This window comes from Miscanthus floridulus, chromosome 2 (assembly GCF_019320115.1).
Source record: "Miscanthus floridulus cultivar M001 chromosome 2, ASM1932011v1, whole genome shotgun sequence".
NCBI classification, from domain to species: Eukaryota; Viridiplantae; Streptophyta; class Magnoliopsida; order Poales; family Poaceae; genus Miscanthus; species Miscanthus floridulus.
In genome coordinates this window covers 174,347,322-174,366,209 of record NC_089581.1, presented here as the reverse complement: position 1 = coordinate 174,366,209, position 18,888 = coordinate 174,347,322, and the positions used below count along the sequence as shown (strand labels likewise).

The 18,888-nt window shown below is 43.9% G+C and overlaps 1 protein-coding gene across 2 annotated transcripts; it reads right to left on the bottom strand.

Moving 5' to 3' along the window:
- Positions 1–1,778: 1,778 nt before the first annotated feature.
- On the bottom strand, positions 1,779–8,354 carry LOC136540741 (NAC domain-containing protein 105-like). Of its 2 annotated transcripts, XM_066532754.1 has the most exons (4): positions 8,203–8,354; positions 4,006–4,197; positions 3,587–3,858; positions 1,779–2,456 (listed from the first exon to the last, which is right to left on the bottom strand). In XM_066532754.1, the coding sequence occupies exons 2-4, from the start codon at positions 4,166–4,168 to the stop codon at positions 1,779–1,781; spliced, it is 1,113 nt and encodes a 370-aa protein (XP_066388851.1). In that variant the 5' UTR covers positions 4,169–4,197; positions 8,203–8,354. The 2 variants fall into 2 exon arrangements, with proteins under 2 accessions (XP_066388851.1, XP_066388852.1); XM_066532755.1 differs by lacking the exon at positions 8,203–8,354 and having other exon boundaries at positions 4,006–4,234.
- Between the last annotated feature and the right edge of the window lie 10,534 nt (positions 8,355–18,888).

Sequence of the window (18,888 nt, the reverse complement as noted above, 5' to 3'; positions counted from 1 at the left end):
ATTTAAGGAGCTTCATTGGTGAAGTTGTTTGCAAAGGTCCTGTTTGGCAAAAAAAAAGGTTCAAACAACTCATGATTCATGAAGCTGGTGATGAAACTGTGTCAAACAGGCCCATAATGTTTGCTATGTATCTAGAAATAATCATACATAACGTATATCTAGGTGTGTAACAAAAGCTATGTACCTAAAATAGCAAGAATGTGGAATAAGTTAGAATGGAGAGAGTAGTAATGTAACCACTCTAATCGTATTCTCTCCAATACTCTTTGACATATACGGTGCACGCACAAGCAATACAATATAAACTTTGTGTGTTGTGCGTGCTCTCCATAGCATGTTCCTGCACTAAAATCAGCCCATAGAGAATATACAGTGCACAAGCAATACAATATAAACTCTGTGTGTTGTGCGCGCTCTATATACCATGTTCCTGCACCAAAATCAGCCCATAGAGAATTAGTAAGCTAGAGCTAAGAACTGGAGCGAAGCTCTATCAAACAAGCCTTAAACTTTTTCTAGATTAATAACTCGGTTCATAAATGCTCAATAAAGTGAGGATCCAAATCCTTATTAAACTTTCTAAGTGATTCATAGCTAGACATATATAGACTTGAAACATATCTAGATGTATGTTCCTCACTTCTTAGGTGAAAAGATCTAAGGTCATGTTTGGATCATTGGAATTGAATTTATTTTAATAATTATAATTTAGACAGAGATGAATTAAGCTAATATGGTTGTATGTGGAATATATTTGTACATTATTGTAGGTCATACGAGAGAGATAATTATGTGTTGCATTTGTACCGTAGGGGAGTAAGTTGAAGAGCATGTTACAAGTTACAAAGTATAAACATACCATGGTGATCTATAGAATCAATTTACATCTCTCAACCCATGAATTTGATATGGGCTTATATGTGAACTCTGAAAAGTTCTGAAATATCAAATTCCAAGCCAAATAGCCTAGTTTATTAAGTAGATTCTAATTATTCCAAAATAAAAAGATCCGAACCCTAAGCGAAAATCAGAAAATGGAAAACTTATGGGCTGCTTGGTTCTCGGTGGAGTGCCCTCGCCTCGCCTTGCTGCGGTGGCACAGATTACGAGAAGCTCGCACGTTCAGGCGAGCCAAAATGGCTCTCCCACGGGAGCATGCTAAAGCTTGCTCGCGCAGTTCGCAAGATGGCCAGGCAAGAGAACCAAACACCTTCACTTCCTCCTCGTCCTGGCTTGGCAAGGCACAATAATGCTTGGCTAGAGAACCAAGCAGCCCCTTAAGGATCCAAGCGCATGCATTTCGCTCCAAGACAATGTCACCCCTATTACTATTGCCTTGGCTTCTTATTACTGTTTCTGTTAGACGGCATTCAGAATGCATACGGGAACTCTTTAAGCATTTTTCCTGCTAACGTATTCCTGTTGTGAACGATAAGCTATTATGTCTCTCTGTGCCATCCACCTGGTGACGATGAAAGCCATTTGACAAACCAAGTCAGAAGTGTGATATGCATGCATATGTTAGGCCACATCAACGAAAAAGAAATCACATCTGCCGGAATGGCATGCATCTTATGACTCTGCACAGAGACAGATGAAAATTACAATCACATTTGATGGCAAACATACATAGGGAAGTAGAGAAGGGGTAAAAAAAAAGAGAGAAACCAACTTTCAGCTATAACCATAATATATCACATGCACCATCCCATCGAATGTATGCATGCATGCACCCGCACCACACCGTGCACGCGCGCGGCGCGCTGGCCGTCCGCCGCTCATTTCTCGAACACACACAGTCCAAAGTCGCCGTCCCCGCCGGCGGGGCCGAGCAGCCCCGTCCACCTCTCCACTTCCTCCCTCCCGTCGCTGTTGAGGAACAGTAATGCCGCCATCTCATCATCCTCAACGTGGTCCAGCTGTGAGCCCACGTTGCTGGCGGCGGCCGTCGTCGCTGCTGCTGCGGCCGCCTCCAAGCTGCCGCTGCACTCCACCGCGGGGCTGAGCTGTGACGCGACGAACTTGTCGAGCGCCCTCCAGTCCGTGGCCACCTTATCGGCCCGCGCCTTCTTGCCCGGCCGCCTACCGCTGTCGGCGCCGTCCACCACCTCATCAGCGGCTGACGCCTGGCTCTGGTTGGCCGGCGCGAGCGGCGCCGACGGGCTCTCGAGCTGCGGCAGCTCGACTAGGTGGCTGGAGGAGTACTGCAGCAACGCGGCGGCAGCGCCGTCCATCTCGGCCTCCTGTTTGAAGCGCGCGCTCCTGTTGGACTGGCGCCTGATCTGCGCGTACGCCGCGTTATTGGGGTCCACGAACGCCGCCGCCTCCGCAGCCGCCGCCGCGCCCATGGCGCTGACCTCGCGGTAGGCGTAGCTGGGGTCCCATGCCATCGCCATGCTCCTTGCTGGGTACGCTGTTCTCTTCTTGAACGCCCGGCACACCACCCAGCCTTCTTCCTGCAGCACGCGGAAATTAAATTTGTTAATCAGGCGTGGAGTGAGATTTGCAATAGTATGTGGTGAAAGGAATTAGAAAAGGTTAATCAGAAAGTTTGCCTTTATTATCGCCTATCTCCATCCACTGTGTGCGATAGTGGAGTGCCGAAGCATTACCATGAGTTTGATGAGTACTAGCAGTACTCCAGTAGTAGATAGTTGCATACAGCTCGTAAACAATGGCGCGTGCAAGAATGGTCACACTGGGGAAACCCTAATTACGACATGCTGCATGCGGATGCGCATGCATGCATCTATATAGGAAATGTTTTTGTGAGTGGTGAGGCCGGGATGAGGCCTGCATATGCTGCCTAACTTTATTCAGAAGAATAGAAGTCTTTGGAAGTTTCAAGGGTCAAAGACTCACAAAAAGGAAACTTATCTTCTAAGAGCTAGAAAGCAATTAGCAACTGTGCTTGTGTGCTGCTTTATTTGCTATAGGTGTTAGGGTCCATCAGTACTATTACTGGCGCATGAGCATGACACGCATCTTGGACTTGGCAGATTTGTGCGCACTACTTTAAAGAGATCGATCTCTTGGTCTCTGAAACTGAGACATAAGCTTATCATATAGGAGTATATATTAACCTGAAGGCTGAGAACTCAAGATGGGGTATATATATAGATAAGGTAAACCAAGATATGATATAGTTAACTTCATATGGAGTGGTAGCAAATAAATTATGGACCAGTCAAGTTTAGTGTACTCTCAACTATGGCAAGTAGCCAAGTACTCTTCACTAGTACTGTATCAACTATGAGGGACTTTTTCTTTTCTTAATTGGCATGTTTCACTTTACATGGGTAATTTCGGTTCAACACTAATATGACATAAAAATCTTAAAACATCATATTTTTTGGACGGACGTAGTAGAATAGAATTTAAACAGAAGAGTATGCTTAGTGCATCTAAGTTGAGTAATACTACATGGGTAATTTAATGTAGAGATCACTTGAACTTATCAGCTGGCTTATCAGCTAGAATCTACGGTATTTTTCTCTCACAACAAAACAGCTTCAGCCGACGACTTATCAGTCAGCTTATGTATCAGCCGAACAGAGCCTTAAGATCATGTGGTGAGGGAGCTTGCCTGTGGCGGCGCATTCTCGTCGGTCTCGAGCCGGTACTCGTGCATGATCCAGTCGGTCTTCTGCCCGTTGGGAGCCCTTCCCTTGTAGAAGACGAGCGTCTTCCTCATGCCGATGAGGTGGCTTTTGTCGTGCACCGCCTTGTCCCTGCCCGTTGCCTTCCAGAACCCGGCCATGGTGGCCCTGTTGGTCCGCGTCCCCGTCGGGTACTTCCGGTCCTTGTAGCTGAAGAAGTACCACTCGTTCTGCTCCTCGTACCCGATCCCGCAATGTTCTTCAGTTTATTTGATTTGCGGCCAGGAAATTTAAGATCATCGTCAGTTCAAGCAGCAGAGCAGGGAGTTATATACATTAGAGCTTGCTAACTGCAAGCACATATATGTACTTGAACTGATCGAAATTAGCCGGTATACATACATACCTTGGAGATCCCATGGCTCGATGCGGTAGAGATCGATGTCGCGTATGACGTCGAGGTCAATCTTCTGGGAGGCCACCTTCTTCCCGAGGTAGTAGCCGACGAGCTCCTCGTCGGTGGGGTGGAACCTGAACCCCGGGGGCACGCATGATTCCATGGAGTCCATATGATCACCTCCACCACCTGCGCCTGCACCTGCGTAGTAGTATGTGCATCAGATTCAGCGACGACGCCTGCCGCTCCTCAGGCTCAGCCCCTAAATGATATAGCTCGCGAGTGGCATGCACTACTAAAGAAAGAAAACGGCAAGTGTTCACATCATTCGATGCAAGCCTGCTGAATTTTTTATAGTGGAAGCGCCGGCCAGGGCAACACCCAACAGCGAGTGCTCGCAAGAGTGAAGAGGATATACTAGTATACTACACTGAATGAGTAGCATGCAGTAGTGTAGAGAGACTGAGAGAGACAGACTAGACTGAAGAGGCAGTGTAGTGTGTATGGGTTTCAGCGCTTTAGAAAAATGTAATCCAGCCAAGCCATGCCTGTTGGGTCTGCACTGTAGCCTGCACTCTAGTCTCTGTAGGACATAGGACAAGGTACGGCAAAGCGCAGGGACAATTATGTAGGAAAGCTACAGGCCTGCGAATGATAGTGTCGACTGTGGAATCAGAGGCATGTGGGCTATAGTCCGCAGGGAATTATAGCGGCAGCGCAGCCGCAGGATGCATGGTCTGGTCTCTCCTCTCCTCTCCTCTCTGCCTCTCTGGTGCAACTTGCAGTGAGAGGAAGTGATTTCTTCAGTCAGTGTACGTACTACCCTCTATACCTATAGAGATCATCAGTAGTGCAGATGCAGTGCTCTGCTGAATACTTATATAGTACATGCTAATACTTATATAGGCTAGTTAGGAGCTGCCAATCATCTCCTTCTCATGGTGACCATAATGGTGGCACAAAATGAGAATTAGAAATAACAAAACCTGAAGGCGGGCATTTGCTACTTTTTGCCGGCCGGATCGGAGTCGGAGGTAGCGCATGCACACGGCGCTTGCATGCTTTGCTTTCCGCCGCCCGGCCGGGCGTCCTAGTCTTAGTAGTACAAGTAGTTAAAAAAAACACCAAGGATAACAGGCCTGGTCGCCCTGGTGGGGCTGCGACGAAAAGGCGAATAGAAACGTGAGGAAGGGCGGCCCTTTTCTTGGATCAGGCCTGCAAAGTTACACAGCACTGCACTGCCCCCCCGCGCGGCCTCTCCTCCGCCGCCCGAGCGCGCGGGCAACACCGGGCGGGACACGCCGGGAGGCAAGGCAAGGCAGGCATGCAGAGAGAGAGAGAGAGAGAGAGACAGACACCAGAGAGGGGAGCCACAGAAAAGGTACTAGGCGGCAGCCGGCGGCAGCAGCGGGGTCCCGCCGCCGGGGCACACACGAGACTCTCGGTTGGTTTGCCTGCACTGCCTCTGACCGCGCTGTCTCTTTGTCGAGGAATTCCCTGGCATTGGCACAATGGCACAGCAGGAGGAGAGAGCACCTCGTTCGGCGTTCGCGCCGTGGCCCTGCCTATATTTGCTGTGTGCGCCTGTACTACTACCAGTAGCTAGCTAGGAGCTGCGCCTTGCCTTGACCCTGCTGGGAGTGGAAGGAGGAGGAGCATTTTGTGTGGCTGGCTCATGGGGCATGCAGGCATGGCAACCCCCCTGTAGGATAGATGGAGAAGAGGAGCTAGAGCTACTAGCTAGGTCTAGGCCAGGCCATGGGGAGTAAATCATTTTTGATGTTCCCCTTTGGCCTCTTGTGGGGTGCATGCTTGCTGCCTTGCTGCAGCATGCATATGACTGCATGAGAGAGTAGAGAGAACTTTCCATCCAGTCATCAGTGATGGATCTCCTTCCATATTTCCTACCCCACTAGGGAAATCATAAGTGAAAAAGGATCCTCTATTATATTTACCATGTCTTTTAGTTAGTATCCTTGTTCCAAATGTGGGATAGAAGATATATGTATACGAAGGTCAATTTGAGGAGAAACTGTGTCTCTACCCTATACTTAAAGGAAGAATGATATGGGGAAATATTGTGAAATGATCCAAGCACAAATGATTAATGAGACTCCTTATAATGTTAAGTTTATTAGAGCAAAGAAGATAGAAGATGGCATGTCCATGAAGGTAACATAATTGAATGAAAGTAACTTCATGTGTGTGTGTGTGTGTGTGTGTGTGTGTGTGTGTGTGTGTGTGTGTGTGTGTGTGTGTGTGTCCTCTTGTAAAGATTTATCTTACTACAATCTAGTGTAAAACCTTCGTCCTATGTGTGTTCCTCAAAGGTCTTACCAAGTACCTACTCCCTCCGTCCTAAAATAAGTTGCACAGCTCGCTTTTTGAAAAGTCAATTTTTTAAGTCTAACTAAATATTACAAAATAGACTAATATTTATGATACATAATAATATTATTACATTAATAGTGAGTATATTTTCATAATAAATATATTAGCAGATACAAATGCTGATAATATTTTCTATAATTCTAATAAAAAGTTCTTCTCGAAAATGAGATGTGTGTAGTTATTTTGGGATGGAGAATACCTATTATTAACCCTCCATGTGGCAACGACACACATATACATTGGACAAAGGAGCAGGTAATTCTAAGGTTAATTGCACACATAAAATTTTTAGCTAGCATACAGTTCATTTTCACATGATAACTAATGATATTTATAGACCTGTAAAGTACACCTACATATCTCGCACAATAGTTCTGTTGATTTTGAACTGATTAATTACATAAGGTGGTGGTGAAAGTTTTGGATAGGTGACTCTGTCCATGTGTCTTAAATATAAGGCAAATCAGAGTGAAGGTAATACTATATACAGATCAATGGATGGAACCAATCGTGTAGGTGGTGAATCCTCGAAAGTTCTGTTACCAAAATGATGGGTAGGGCTCACAAATTACAGTCACAGCTCAGGGAAAAGGGTTTACATGAAGCAGGGTGGCAGAGAGATCTAGTTGATGGTGGTCCTGGCAATGTAGAATGTCTTGTAGAGCCAGTCCATGCCAAAATGAGCTGCATATATATAGCTTATATTTTCCTACTAGCATCACATATTTTCGGTTTGTATATATCTGCTGTGTGTTTAGGCGCATATATACTCCTATTGCGCCAAATTAAACAGCACACGTGCAATGAAATCACACATTTATTTTGAAACGTGAAGGTGTTCAAATATGACTACATATCATGTATATATCTTTTTTAGTTTATGCTCAAGATGATCATTATGCAAAATATATATCATTCTGAACCTCTAGAGTCTTACCTCAAGAAATAACTAACCACCTTAAGAGTTAAGATTGAAAACTTGCCCCACCAAATTAGGTGCATACGGCAATGTAAATATTGTCGATTGCACCTAATCATCCATTTATCTTTTTGTGAAAAGTAAAATAAAGCAGATAAATGAATCGGTATGATCATGATATATATAAATGCTTTTTTTAGGGCGAGGAAAAATATGCATCATGCATTTTCTGAAAGATAGATGAAAATATGATTGTACATGGGCTCAATCAGTAGAGCGTTCACACATGCATTCTGATTGTTTCTTCCAAAGGTAAAATTTGACTTGCCAATAAAAATCCTATTCTTTGCCTATTATTTTGGTAGCAGGTACTGAAGGAAAAATATTGATATTGGAATCTACTATAGTTCCAAAAAATCTCTGGATAAATGCATGCATGCATATGAGTGAATTTAATGTTATAACCATATGATTTTTTTAGTAACTGTTGCCTGAAAATATAGGCATATCTTTAGTTACTTCTACTAAAGTGCATTGGTTTTCCTCTTACTACTCTTCTTTCATTGATCGGTCGATACACATATGGTACACAACACCGCGCCATGATGTAATAAGTTAATTAGGCTCTGACGGTGGGTCTGTATGTCTGGACTCTTAAAGATCGAAGAAGGTGGTGAAGAGGAAATATGGGGGAGAGAAGATACATGTCTTGGCATTCGTCTGTCAGTTATGATTCAAGCAGAAGGAATAAAGAAGGGATCAAATAGAATCAGATCAAAATGAAACACGGCCAAGCTAGCTAATAACAGATCAACACATACACCTCACCGGATTGATCGACCAAGCCATGTGCATAACCAGTACAATGAATTCGAAGCCTTGCATATGAAACTCACCTTGTTAGATAGAGGATCGATCTATACTGGTTAGTTGCAGAACAAGCTCTTGTCAGAGGAAGAGTGTGCGTATGTGTTCTTGATCTCTCAGAAGCTAGCAAGCTAGCTAGCTTATGTTTGGGAGAATAAATAGCATGAGGAGGAGAGGTTTGTGCTGGAGACTTGGAGAGGCATAGATAGAACAGAATGAAGGAGAAAGGAGGGGGGAGATGGTGGCGAGTATAAAAAAGGGACCAAGGAACGGGGTCGCCCTCCTTTCCGTCGCGCGTGGGCGAGGGGAATGAAGGCCTGTGGGCCCACGCGGGCCCCGCAGGATGACATCACGCCTCCTTCTTCTTCGCTACTCTTCTTCCCCTTTATTTCAATTCCTCTCTCTGCTCTGGGACTGGCCTCTTGGATCTCCATATATGGCCCATGCATGTACTGCAGTACAGCCACAGAACAAAAGAACATTGATAGCAGTAGCCTGTCTTGGATTGAGCCTGCCTGAAATATACTGCGCATCTTTCCGATAGCAATATAGCATTCGCTTTGCTAGCTAAAGCAAAGCCTAATTAGCTATTAGCGCAGCCACCAGTTTGCTAGCTACTTGGAAGCCACGTTTAACCTAGTTAGGGCTAGTATTATACATCAGTCTATATATACTGCGTGTATAATGTCGAGATTGAGCTCCGTAGATGCATGCATGATATTGTTATATTACTTTGCTAGAACTCTACCTGTTGCATTGTATGTGCTTAACTTAACATTTAATTTCTCGTTACTTATTGGCCTGACAATGGGCAATGACATTTAACTATGAGTTCTTAGACACTTTCTTTGAAGAACTAGCATTCATGATTTTTGTTGACATCTATCAACTAGTGCCAAGAGATCATAATAATAGAACATAAAACACATGCATGTTTGTAATTAATCTGTAATTAAGGATGTAATTCAGATTTTTCGTCATTTTCTTTCATGATGAAATGGCCAAATGGGGCATATGGAGGCATGATTGTAAAAATGCTTTTCGTCTGCGGCTAAGCCTGTTTTTGTTGCAATCAAGTGTGTGGCCTTACAAACGGTACCACGCTGTGCTTTCAGCTGTTTATAGAGGACCATGCTGCCCGAGTGACAGATGAACAAATTACACTCGGCTAACTGAGAGCTGCAGGCCCCGTACAGTTGTCCAGGACTCCAGGTATCATGATGAATCCACTGTATCATTGCACTAGCTAAGTTTCTGTTGAATGAACTCACAACTTGATCAGTCTGCAATTATATTTTGTATGTGATTTATATAAGCACAGGACCTTTTATTTAATCAAAGAACTGTTTTGATTATCTCATATAAATATATATAATTGATACTTCATGCCAACCTCCGATGCCTCAAGTTATTCACTCTGTTCGCTGATGCTGAAATTTGGCTTATGTTGATGCTTATGCTAAAATGTTGTGAGAGAAAAATATTGTTCTATGACTGAAAAGTAGTTCTGAATTAGTTAATAACAGGCGGCAGTTGCATCACTTCCACATAAACTGAAATATCTTCTCTGCTAGCTTGTCATGCAATACACAAGCCGGCTCCTGCCTCATTCCTTGATTATCATGCCGTGTCCTACCTTGAAATTTGTGCTGTCAGCCTTAGAGCATGCTCCAAACTGATGAGGGACTAATTGCGTATGTTAGCCTTAGCCATTAGCATTTAATTGATTATACTTCCAGAAACATGATCAGTGCGAATTATGATGTCGATAGCACTGGGCGTAGGCATGCATTACAAACCATGCTGTGCAAAGTATGATGCCACCTACTATCACTGTTAAGGGGCAACAAGAAATCCTTGTTTGATAAGACTGAATCAAATTTGGGAACCCTCACATCATTCCGGTTCTCATTGCTTGCTAGCTAGCTAGCTGTTGATCAACTCATGATCAAAGAAAAGATATTTACAATGATGCAGTGAAAGCGACAGAACTTCACCTACATTAATTTGTGCACTGCCTGAATTTTCTCTCCTTATAATCTACTAATCTGTAAAAGTTTGCTAATAGTATGAACAATGCCACAACTTCTATATGCCCTGACCAACTTTACACTAGAATCCAACTATAACTAACGGTATCATTAGCTGAGTCAAGGAAATCTACAGAGTAGCTAGTGTTGATTATTAATGATCATTGTAAATGTGTGTCAATTCAACGAGACCACATATATATAAATGATAAAGGCAAGGGTAGTGGTCAAATTCTTGGGGTACGGTAGGGCACGCATATATCTATAGATCTTTTCTTTTTGTTCAAGCAAAGAAAGTTCAAAGCTTCACCTTTCTTCAGTAATAAAACCTACCTTTTTCAAGTTTACAAGGCCAGAGTCAATGTACTAAAAATATATACTTTCTCCGGACACAAAAGATGTAATTCTTATTTTTCGATGAGCTAGTCAAACGATTTAAAGTTTGACCAAAATTATATAAAAAATACTAACATTTATAATATAAAATAATTAAGCACCATTAAATTAATTATGAAATATGTTTTCGTAGTAAACTTAATTGGAGACATAAATATTAATATTATTCACTATAAACTTGATCAAGTTAAGCTAGTTTGACTTGCACGAATTTCATAGTTGCGTTCTTTTGTGAATGGAGGGAGTATCTTTTTTGTGAATAGGAAATGAGAGCTCTCTATATATGCTCGCCCTCAGTCTCAAAATAAATCAACTTTTATACTATCTAATTACGTATATAGCCAACTTTTATACTGTCTAATTACGTAAATAGCCAGAAGTTGATTTATTTTGGGACAGATGAGGACTTGTCAAAAGCATGCACTTCAATTCTTGAACAAGTTGTTATTGTATCCATGTACATTGTCTTTTCTCTGCAAAATTTATATATCTTTGATGTGTACTTGACCAATAAACTATAGTACTTACATAGAAACATGAGCCGGAGTAGTTGAGCAAATAGATTTGTTAATTATATTGAATCCAATTATCTAGCATTGCCACTGCAAGAAAACAATGATGCGCTTTTGGTTTAGGGACCATGCACATGTGTCTACATCCAACATGCAGAACCCCTCAAGACCTAAAGATAGGTGTGTGAATAGGCAAGCGGAAAAGATTATGGTGGACACAGGGCCCCGCCGGTTGCGCAATTTGCTTGGCCTCGGCATCATGTTCCTCGCGGGCGAGTGACTGTAATAATTCCGCGCATACCGGCGCCGGCTCCTTCTGTTCGTTTCGTTCCTCTCTCATCTCATCAGATCCATGCATCCATCACTTAGTCGATCACTTACTGGAACCAAACAACTGACACTGTTAGCTTAGCCATTAGCTAGTAGTTTTGAGATGGATGGATGGCACGAGATGAGCTATGAGCCAAGCCGGCCGGGGCCGGCAGCTGGTAGCTAGCTGCTAATGATCATGCAGGCTCAAGAGCTATCTCACGCGCGCTGATCCCGAGGGAAGAACCTGCCGCATGCGAGCTCGTCACTGTCGGCGGACATTCCCTGATGAGAATGGAGAATAATATGCGCTTTTGCTCCCTGGGCGACACGTTTTCAGAGCCTTTCATTCAGCAAGGCTCGATCGCTAAACTGGTGTTAATTAATTAATTCCACCGGCTGTATGTGGTAGACCCATCGTCTCTTCTTCTGCTTTGTTTGCATTGGGCCAGGATTAGCTAGTGCGTGGTGCGGCATTAGGAAACAGCTATCAGGCCAGTCGGATGCATGCTCAGCTCGCTTTTCGTGTTATCCCTTGTGCTTCCTTTTTTTGCTTCCATATATGTCGATCGGCCAGATATTTGTGTGCTTCGTCAAGCGGCCTCCATGACTGTTGAGAACGCGAAACACTGAAGAAATGCACGGCCATATATTTTGCTGTTGTTCCTTCAGCCACAAATTAGGAATTATGTATTTAATTTGTAATGTCATTAACCTGCTGATGACGATCTACGGATCAATAATTCCAGGTAAAATAATCTGAAAAAGAAAACTAGACTAGCATATTGTGCGCTCAACGTATCTATGATCTAGACCATGTTCTCTGGACCATCCATTTATTCGTTCAAATGAAGTACACTAGCTTATACTAACTCATAGCGATCGAGCTCCCTAGGTACTCAGCAATGCAAAGCATATGAATGAATGAATTGTCCATGTGAGTGCCACCGTACGCAGCAGCCTATCACCACATATTCCATAAAGCGCTGCGCTATTCCATCTGTCACTGCAAAGCCTATCACCACATGTGGTGGCCGGGGCTCTTCATCCTCTCCTCTCCTTTTTCTTATTAGCTAGCTTCCCCATCGGACTGCCTGTGGTGGAATAACAGGAACAGCAGACCAGCCGGCCGGCTGATCGATCGGAAAGCTGTAACGGCACGCCATGTTTTTTGTGCCGAGGCCGCAGCTGATGACTTGTCCTCCCGTCCACCAAGCATGCATGTAACAGCATCTCCCAAAAAGGGCACTTAACAATAACAGGATAAGCTTAGGCAGCTGCTACGCTGGTGCCGTACAGGTCTGCAAAATACAGTGTGTGGCCACCGATTGATATTTGGTCCTCCAGGTATATCGACCTTGTTTAAATATAGGGTAAAAAGTCTTGGGATGTCACATCGGGTGTCATATGAGGTGTTTGAATATTAATAAAAAAATAAATTACAGAATCTATCAGTAATCCACGAAATGAATTTATTAAGCCTAATTAATCCGTCATTAGCGTATGTGTTACTGTAGCACTACGTTGTCAAATCATGAACTAATTAGGCTTAAAAGATTTGTCTCGTAAATTAGTCGTAAACTGTATAATTAGTTATTTTTAGTCTATATTTAATACTCCATGCATATATCCAAATATTCAATGAGATAGAGAGTAAATTAAGGAACTAAACAAGACCTTACTCATCGTGTATATAGCTCAGGAACGTATAGACAGAGCACCGTAAAGTGGATGCAGATTGCAGACGTGTTCGTCGGAGAAGAAAGGGCCGGCTCGGCCGGGGGTGCAAGCAACTAGCCAAGTTGCATGCAGCACTGAATCTGGCGCTGTTTGATGGGGCGCCGGCCGCCACCGCCAGGACCCTACCATGCAGTACCAGCAACTTATAGATGATGAAACGATGCAACTCCCGGCCGGCAACCTCTGAAACTGGACACGTAGCGCGCGGCAGCTGGTACGGTCGCTGTCGTCGTCAGGGCAAAGAGAGGCAGAGATAGAGACTATCGATCAAGAGGCTTTACGTACAAGATACAGCAGCTAGCTAGTACGCAGTACGCGCACACAGCTAGCGTCGATCGTCCTTGTACTCGACGGCGTTTAGGGCTACGAGAATCTCCACTTTGCATTGTGTGCGATCGCGCATGAGCTCCTTCTGACAGTCGGTTATGTTGAACATGTGGCATGGCAGGTTATGGGCCCGTTCGGCTGGGCTAAATCGGCTGCTGCTGCAAACCAGCTGCTACAGGAAAAATCAGCCAAGTAACCAGTTCCATCCAGCCAACACCACATCCAACCAACTAACCAACCTCCATCCAGCCAACTAACTAGCTGTCGTTTGCTCCATTCAAAAAATGGCGCCAACACCACATCCATTGAACTCATGGCGCCAAACCAACAGTATGTTCGTTTGGCTGTGGCTTATCGTAAACGATCGTAAATTTCCAGCCGGAACAGTATTTTTCTCTCACACAAACTAGCCAACAGTACTTCTTCACGAACCAGCAATGATATGAACCAGCCAACCGAACAGGCCGCAAAGCCATTCAAATTACAATACAAGTGCATTTGATAACGGTTTGTCCAGGCTACTAACAGTTCATTAGAAGCTAATCCATTAGCAGTTCACTGCACATAACAGTTCACTACAAGCCATTATACAACAGTTCAAAATACACTTCTTGCTGCCAAATCGTCTAGCCTGCAGGTTGCACAAAATCAAGACTCGAATGCCGTCTTCTTGCCCCCTTTGTCCTTTGAGGCAGGCAATCAAGAGTCCAACGAGCTAGAGAACTTGCAGGATCCATGGCCTGAAGGGTAAAAGGAGTAAAAAAAAGGATTCATCAGCAGGACGTGTTAACTGATCAAAACGCACGACAGAAACAAGATGGTCAATTGCTTGCGCTACTGGAAGAAGACACATGGGAACGACATATAACATAATGGTCAATTGCCTGGGCCAGCAGAAAAATAAAGACCGCGTTGTAAGAGCACTGGAATGATTACATGACTTACACTTTATGTGAATGCAGTTTGACATCATTTTATCTCAGTAGTAACAAAAAGAATTTGCTTTTGAGATCTAAGCAACATTGACCAACGTAACATTTACTAACTCACACAGCCAAAGCGGGTGACAAACCTAAGAACTGAACAACAAGTAGGAGCTACGTAGGCAAACAAGAAAGGTGTTTGTTCAAGATTGAGTTTGTAGAACTGATAAACTGAAGAAGTAGATCTGATATGGAACCTTTCACAGATCTCTCACTTAAAAGTTATAAATGTCACACAGAGTACGATTTATTGTCTATGTAGAGAATGCAGGTGCAAATACAAGAGTATCAGCAATAAACTTCAGCCACATAAAATGGTAGTTACTTGTTACAAGGAAGCACAGCTAGGACGTGCAAGCACTGAGCACGTAGCAACCAGTCTAAACACCGCTTAACTGAAGCAATTATTTTCTTCTTTTCAAACTAAGAAGATTACTATATTAGCTTGGTTGGAGAACAAATATTTGAGCACATGTAGAGGGCAGGCCAAACAGCTAGCTAGCAGATGCAGCATTTTTCACTCATTGTTACTAGAAGCAAAAGCAATTTCAATTATCAGCTAGTGAGAGTATCAAGAAGTCTGAGCCATTTGTAGCCATGAACCTACATCATCATCTAGTACAGATGCTATGTCCAGGCTGACAAACTTGCAATCTTTGTATAAAACTGTAAATGTAAGAAACTCTTCAAAGAATGCAGGATCACCTTTGGAAAGAAGCCTATGGATCACCACAAGTGTCTCCAGGGCAACCTATATAACACAAGCAGAACCCATTCTTTATTAATGGCACAAATACATGGGACGGCTAACTTTAATTGAAGTACTTGGCATCTTAATTATAATCACCTTTGTTGCATCATTGTCCCCAGAGAGCCACAGATATGTACTCCCTCACTAATGACATAGTGGAATTAGCATTGATCTGAACCCAATCCGACGGGGGTATGTAGGCGAACCAACTCCAATCTCACGATTCCATAAAAAATTATGCATTGCAAAGCATGACATAATTATCATCTTTTGCTTTTCCCTATGACAAAATGGTACCCCATGCAATATGTGTCAACGGGCTTTGAGAACCCCAAATGTCCTTTCGACTACATTATGGAGGCTCGAATGAGTGAAGTTAAATTTCTTCTCTCGTGATAATGTGTCCATGTCTACACCCCTAAAATCGTCCAGATGGTACCTAGTATTTTTTTAATGGAGCCATGTAGCCAGTCTCCGGTGCATATCCCGCGTCCACCAGATAGTACCGTCCTGCAACACATGCACCATTCCCACAATTCATTTTCGTTATCTTCAAAAGCAAATACAAAGATGGTTCAACTATTGCATGGCACTAATCACTAACCTTGTGGTGGATGCGGGAACGTTGGTTGCCGCCAACATTCTCTTAGTACGGCCATGTCATGCACTGACCCCGCCATCCCCGCCCCAACAAACGTGAAACGCATATCCATGTTCACAATGGCACAAACATTAATTGTTACATCTCCTTTCTTGTTTATGTAGTCAAGTTTGGCCTCCTTGTTCACCGACACTTTAATATGAGTTCCATCCAACGCCTCAATGCACCCATCAAAAAATGATGCATATGTTGAAAACTGAGCGTGCACTCCAGCATAAGTACTATCAATTAGAACTAGAATACTATCTGCCCATCTACTAATAATCTTGGCCACATGAGTAACCTTCCTACTAACTGTATCTAAAGACCGTTCAAATCTATCCCTGCTCCTTCTAGTCCACACATACGATCCTAAAGTTTTTATGGATCCAGTCTGTTGTGTACCCTTCAATCCATACTCAACTAAAATATTGTGCAAATGCAGGAAAGCATCAGGAGACATACGTAGGTTTTCTTTGCACCTTTGTTCGTTTTGCAGATTGAGTTGCATCCACTGCCGCCCGCTCATCTTTGGGAAGGGGATGGCAGGGTTGACCACTGGAGCCGCATTGGCCACTACTGCTTTTAACCTTGCAAGGAGGACAGCAGCAGCCGCAACGTTGTAAATTGTCGTTCCTTCGCTGGAGGTGTCGCTGATGTAGGAGTCCTCAGAGCTGCTCATCTGCAAGAGCATGATAAGATAAGAAAGGGCAAATAATATATAAATTAGATATGGATGACAAACAAAATAGCAGTTTTTGCTAAGTTCAACACCACATGCCTTCTATTGCTAAGCCAAAATTATCCAATAGACTCAAAGGAACCCCCTAAATTTACTTGAAAAATATCAAAGAGCACACACCAGAGCTATGCAGCAACGGCGCACTCAGGTTGTCTCTAGTAAGAACCTTGTTTAAATTATAGCAGTGTTGAGTAGATGCCATTTGAATTATACTGCCAAATCATAGCATCTTCCTCCTGACTGAAAACTATAGTAGAAGCCAAATTCAAGATTTCTAACCACTGTTGTTCCAAAACACCATCCTGTACAGTCTATAATACTGAATAGCTATGTAAAATGGTACCCAGCCAGTTATCTTCCCAAAAGCGAATTTTCTTTCCATCACCAGTCTATTAACTCTCTCCAGAGTTCAATATTGCACTTTCCAATGTCAAATGCATAAATTGTGTAGATTAGTGTTTTTGTTTTAAGTGTATCATATTACTTGAGCACCACGCAGCCGATGGGATGGCCCAGAGAAACAGCAAGTGCAGACACAAATACCTTCAGTTTTTGAACGTGCACCACTGCAGCCGATGGGATGGCCCAGAGAAACAGCACCACCACTTAAAACTAGAAATGTAGGTCAGTGTGATAAGTCACAATAAGAGAGATATAAAGGTAACATAGAACACCAATTAATAGAGTCTTGTCTTGTTACGAGTTGTAGGTCAACCTACAACCAAGATATGTACATCACATAACACAATTTATTTCGATTAGGGAAAAACAACGAGCACACAAAGTTCAGGCCACAGGCCACAACACATCGATGCAACTAACCAAATAATGTCCAAGCAATATTACAATGACAATATAAAACAAAACGAACATAGGGTAAACATACATCCTCAACATGCACAATTCAAACATAAAACTAGATAGACTGTCGCAGAAGGAACGATCATTGGAATAACGACTACTTGGATCTGGCTCTCAGAACCTCCCAGCAGGCCTCAATCAAGTTCATGCGGCCCTCTTTCGTTTCCATGCTCAGAAAGTTCCTACGGTCCACTGTGTTCTTGAAAACAACTAAAGTATGAGCAAACGTAGGATCAGACTTGGGCAAACCATCTTGTTTCATAATCTACTTCACTTTGGCCATCTCGTCGTCGTGCTTGCTTGACCCCGCCTTCTGCTGCTGCTGGTTCTTAATGAACTGGGTCAGGTCTTCAAGGCACTCTTCAATGGAAACTGTCTTCTTACTGGGAGGGCTGTTGATAGAATATTCTCTATTGGTTCGCTTGGAGGACTGGCCGACACTGTGTGTATCTACAGGGTCCTGGGACATGTCATGTGGAGTTTCATTGCTAGGAGTACTCGGTGTCCTCTCACGATGATGTCCACCAGAAACGAGCAACGTGCCCCTTTCACGGGGGGTGCGTCCCCAAAGAGTGAGTAGTAGGTCAAGGCATTTGGGAACTTTGGTCCGCTGCGCAGCCGATTGGCTATTTTCCTGCACGTGTGCCATGGTTCCACAAGTTAGGACGAATACAATGGGACCATCCCTAGTACTGGGTAGTCAGCGGGTTAGAAAGAAAATAGGTGGAAGGAAGTACCCCGTTGCCACCCTCAAAAAACGAGGGCCTGTGGTCGGGTCACGGCCTAGGCCAGTGTGGGTTTGAAGGTCGCACCAAGCGAAATATGACCGCTTCAGGTCATTCAACTTGTTCTGCAGTTGTTTCTTGTCATAACCCAGCTTCGTTTTGTTTTCGAATGCTGGATACAGATTTGACCACCCGACAGCAGTGAGGCCTCGTTGGTTCTAGTGCAAGAGGTTTTTATGTTCTATGACTAATTCCAAAAAGGTCCTCAAGGTGGCTTTATCCCAGTTAGCACGGTCAGTGGACATCTGTTGCCATTTGCAAAATGTATGATACGATGAATGCAGCGTACAAGAAAATTTGCAGCACTTGTAAGACTAAAAAATAGGGGAGTTAGGGCGTAAGAGATGGGGACTTGCCTTGCTAGAAGTCTTCGCGCGTTTTGAATAGCGGATGCAGTGCCTGCCTTCAGGAGAGGAGCAGGACGAAGCGGACGACGCTGCCAATATGGTGGATTCGGCGAAAAGGCTGGCGAATCCGATGAATGGAGAGGCGGATCCGTTGGCGGCGGCCGGGCTCACCTACAATAGGAGCACGTGGGGGTCAGATCCAGTCGGGGGTAGGGGTGGGGGGTGGACGACGGCGGCGTCGGATCCAGAAGGCGGGTACGACGGCGGCGTCAGAACAGGTGGGGAGGGAGGG

Bases quoted from the DNA above. Each gene is read 5' to 3' on its own strand.
- LOC136540741 (XM_066532754.1), bottom strand. From the start codon at position 4,168: ATGGACTCCATGGAATCATGCGTGCCCCCGGGGTTCAGGTTCCACCCC. The intron at 3,859-4,005 runs GTATGTATGTAT...AATAAACTGAAG, and splicing joins CGAGCCATGGGATCTCCAAG to AACATTGCGGGATCGGGTAC. The intron at 2,457-3,586 runs GCAAGCTCCCTC...CGCGTGCTGCAG, and splicing joins ACGAGAATGCGCCGCCACAG to GAAGAAGGCTGGGTGGTGTG.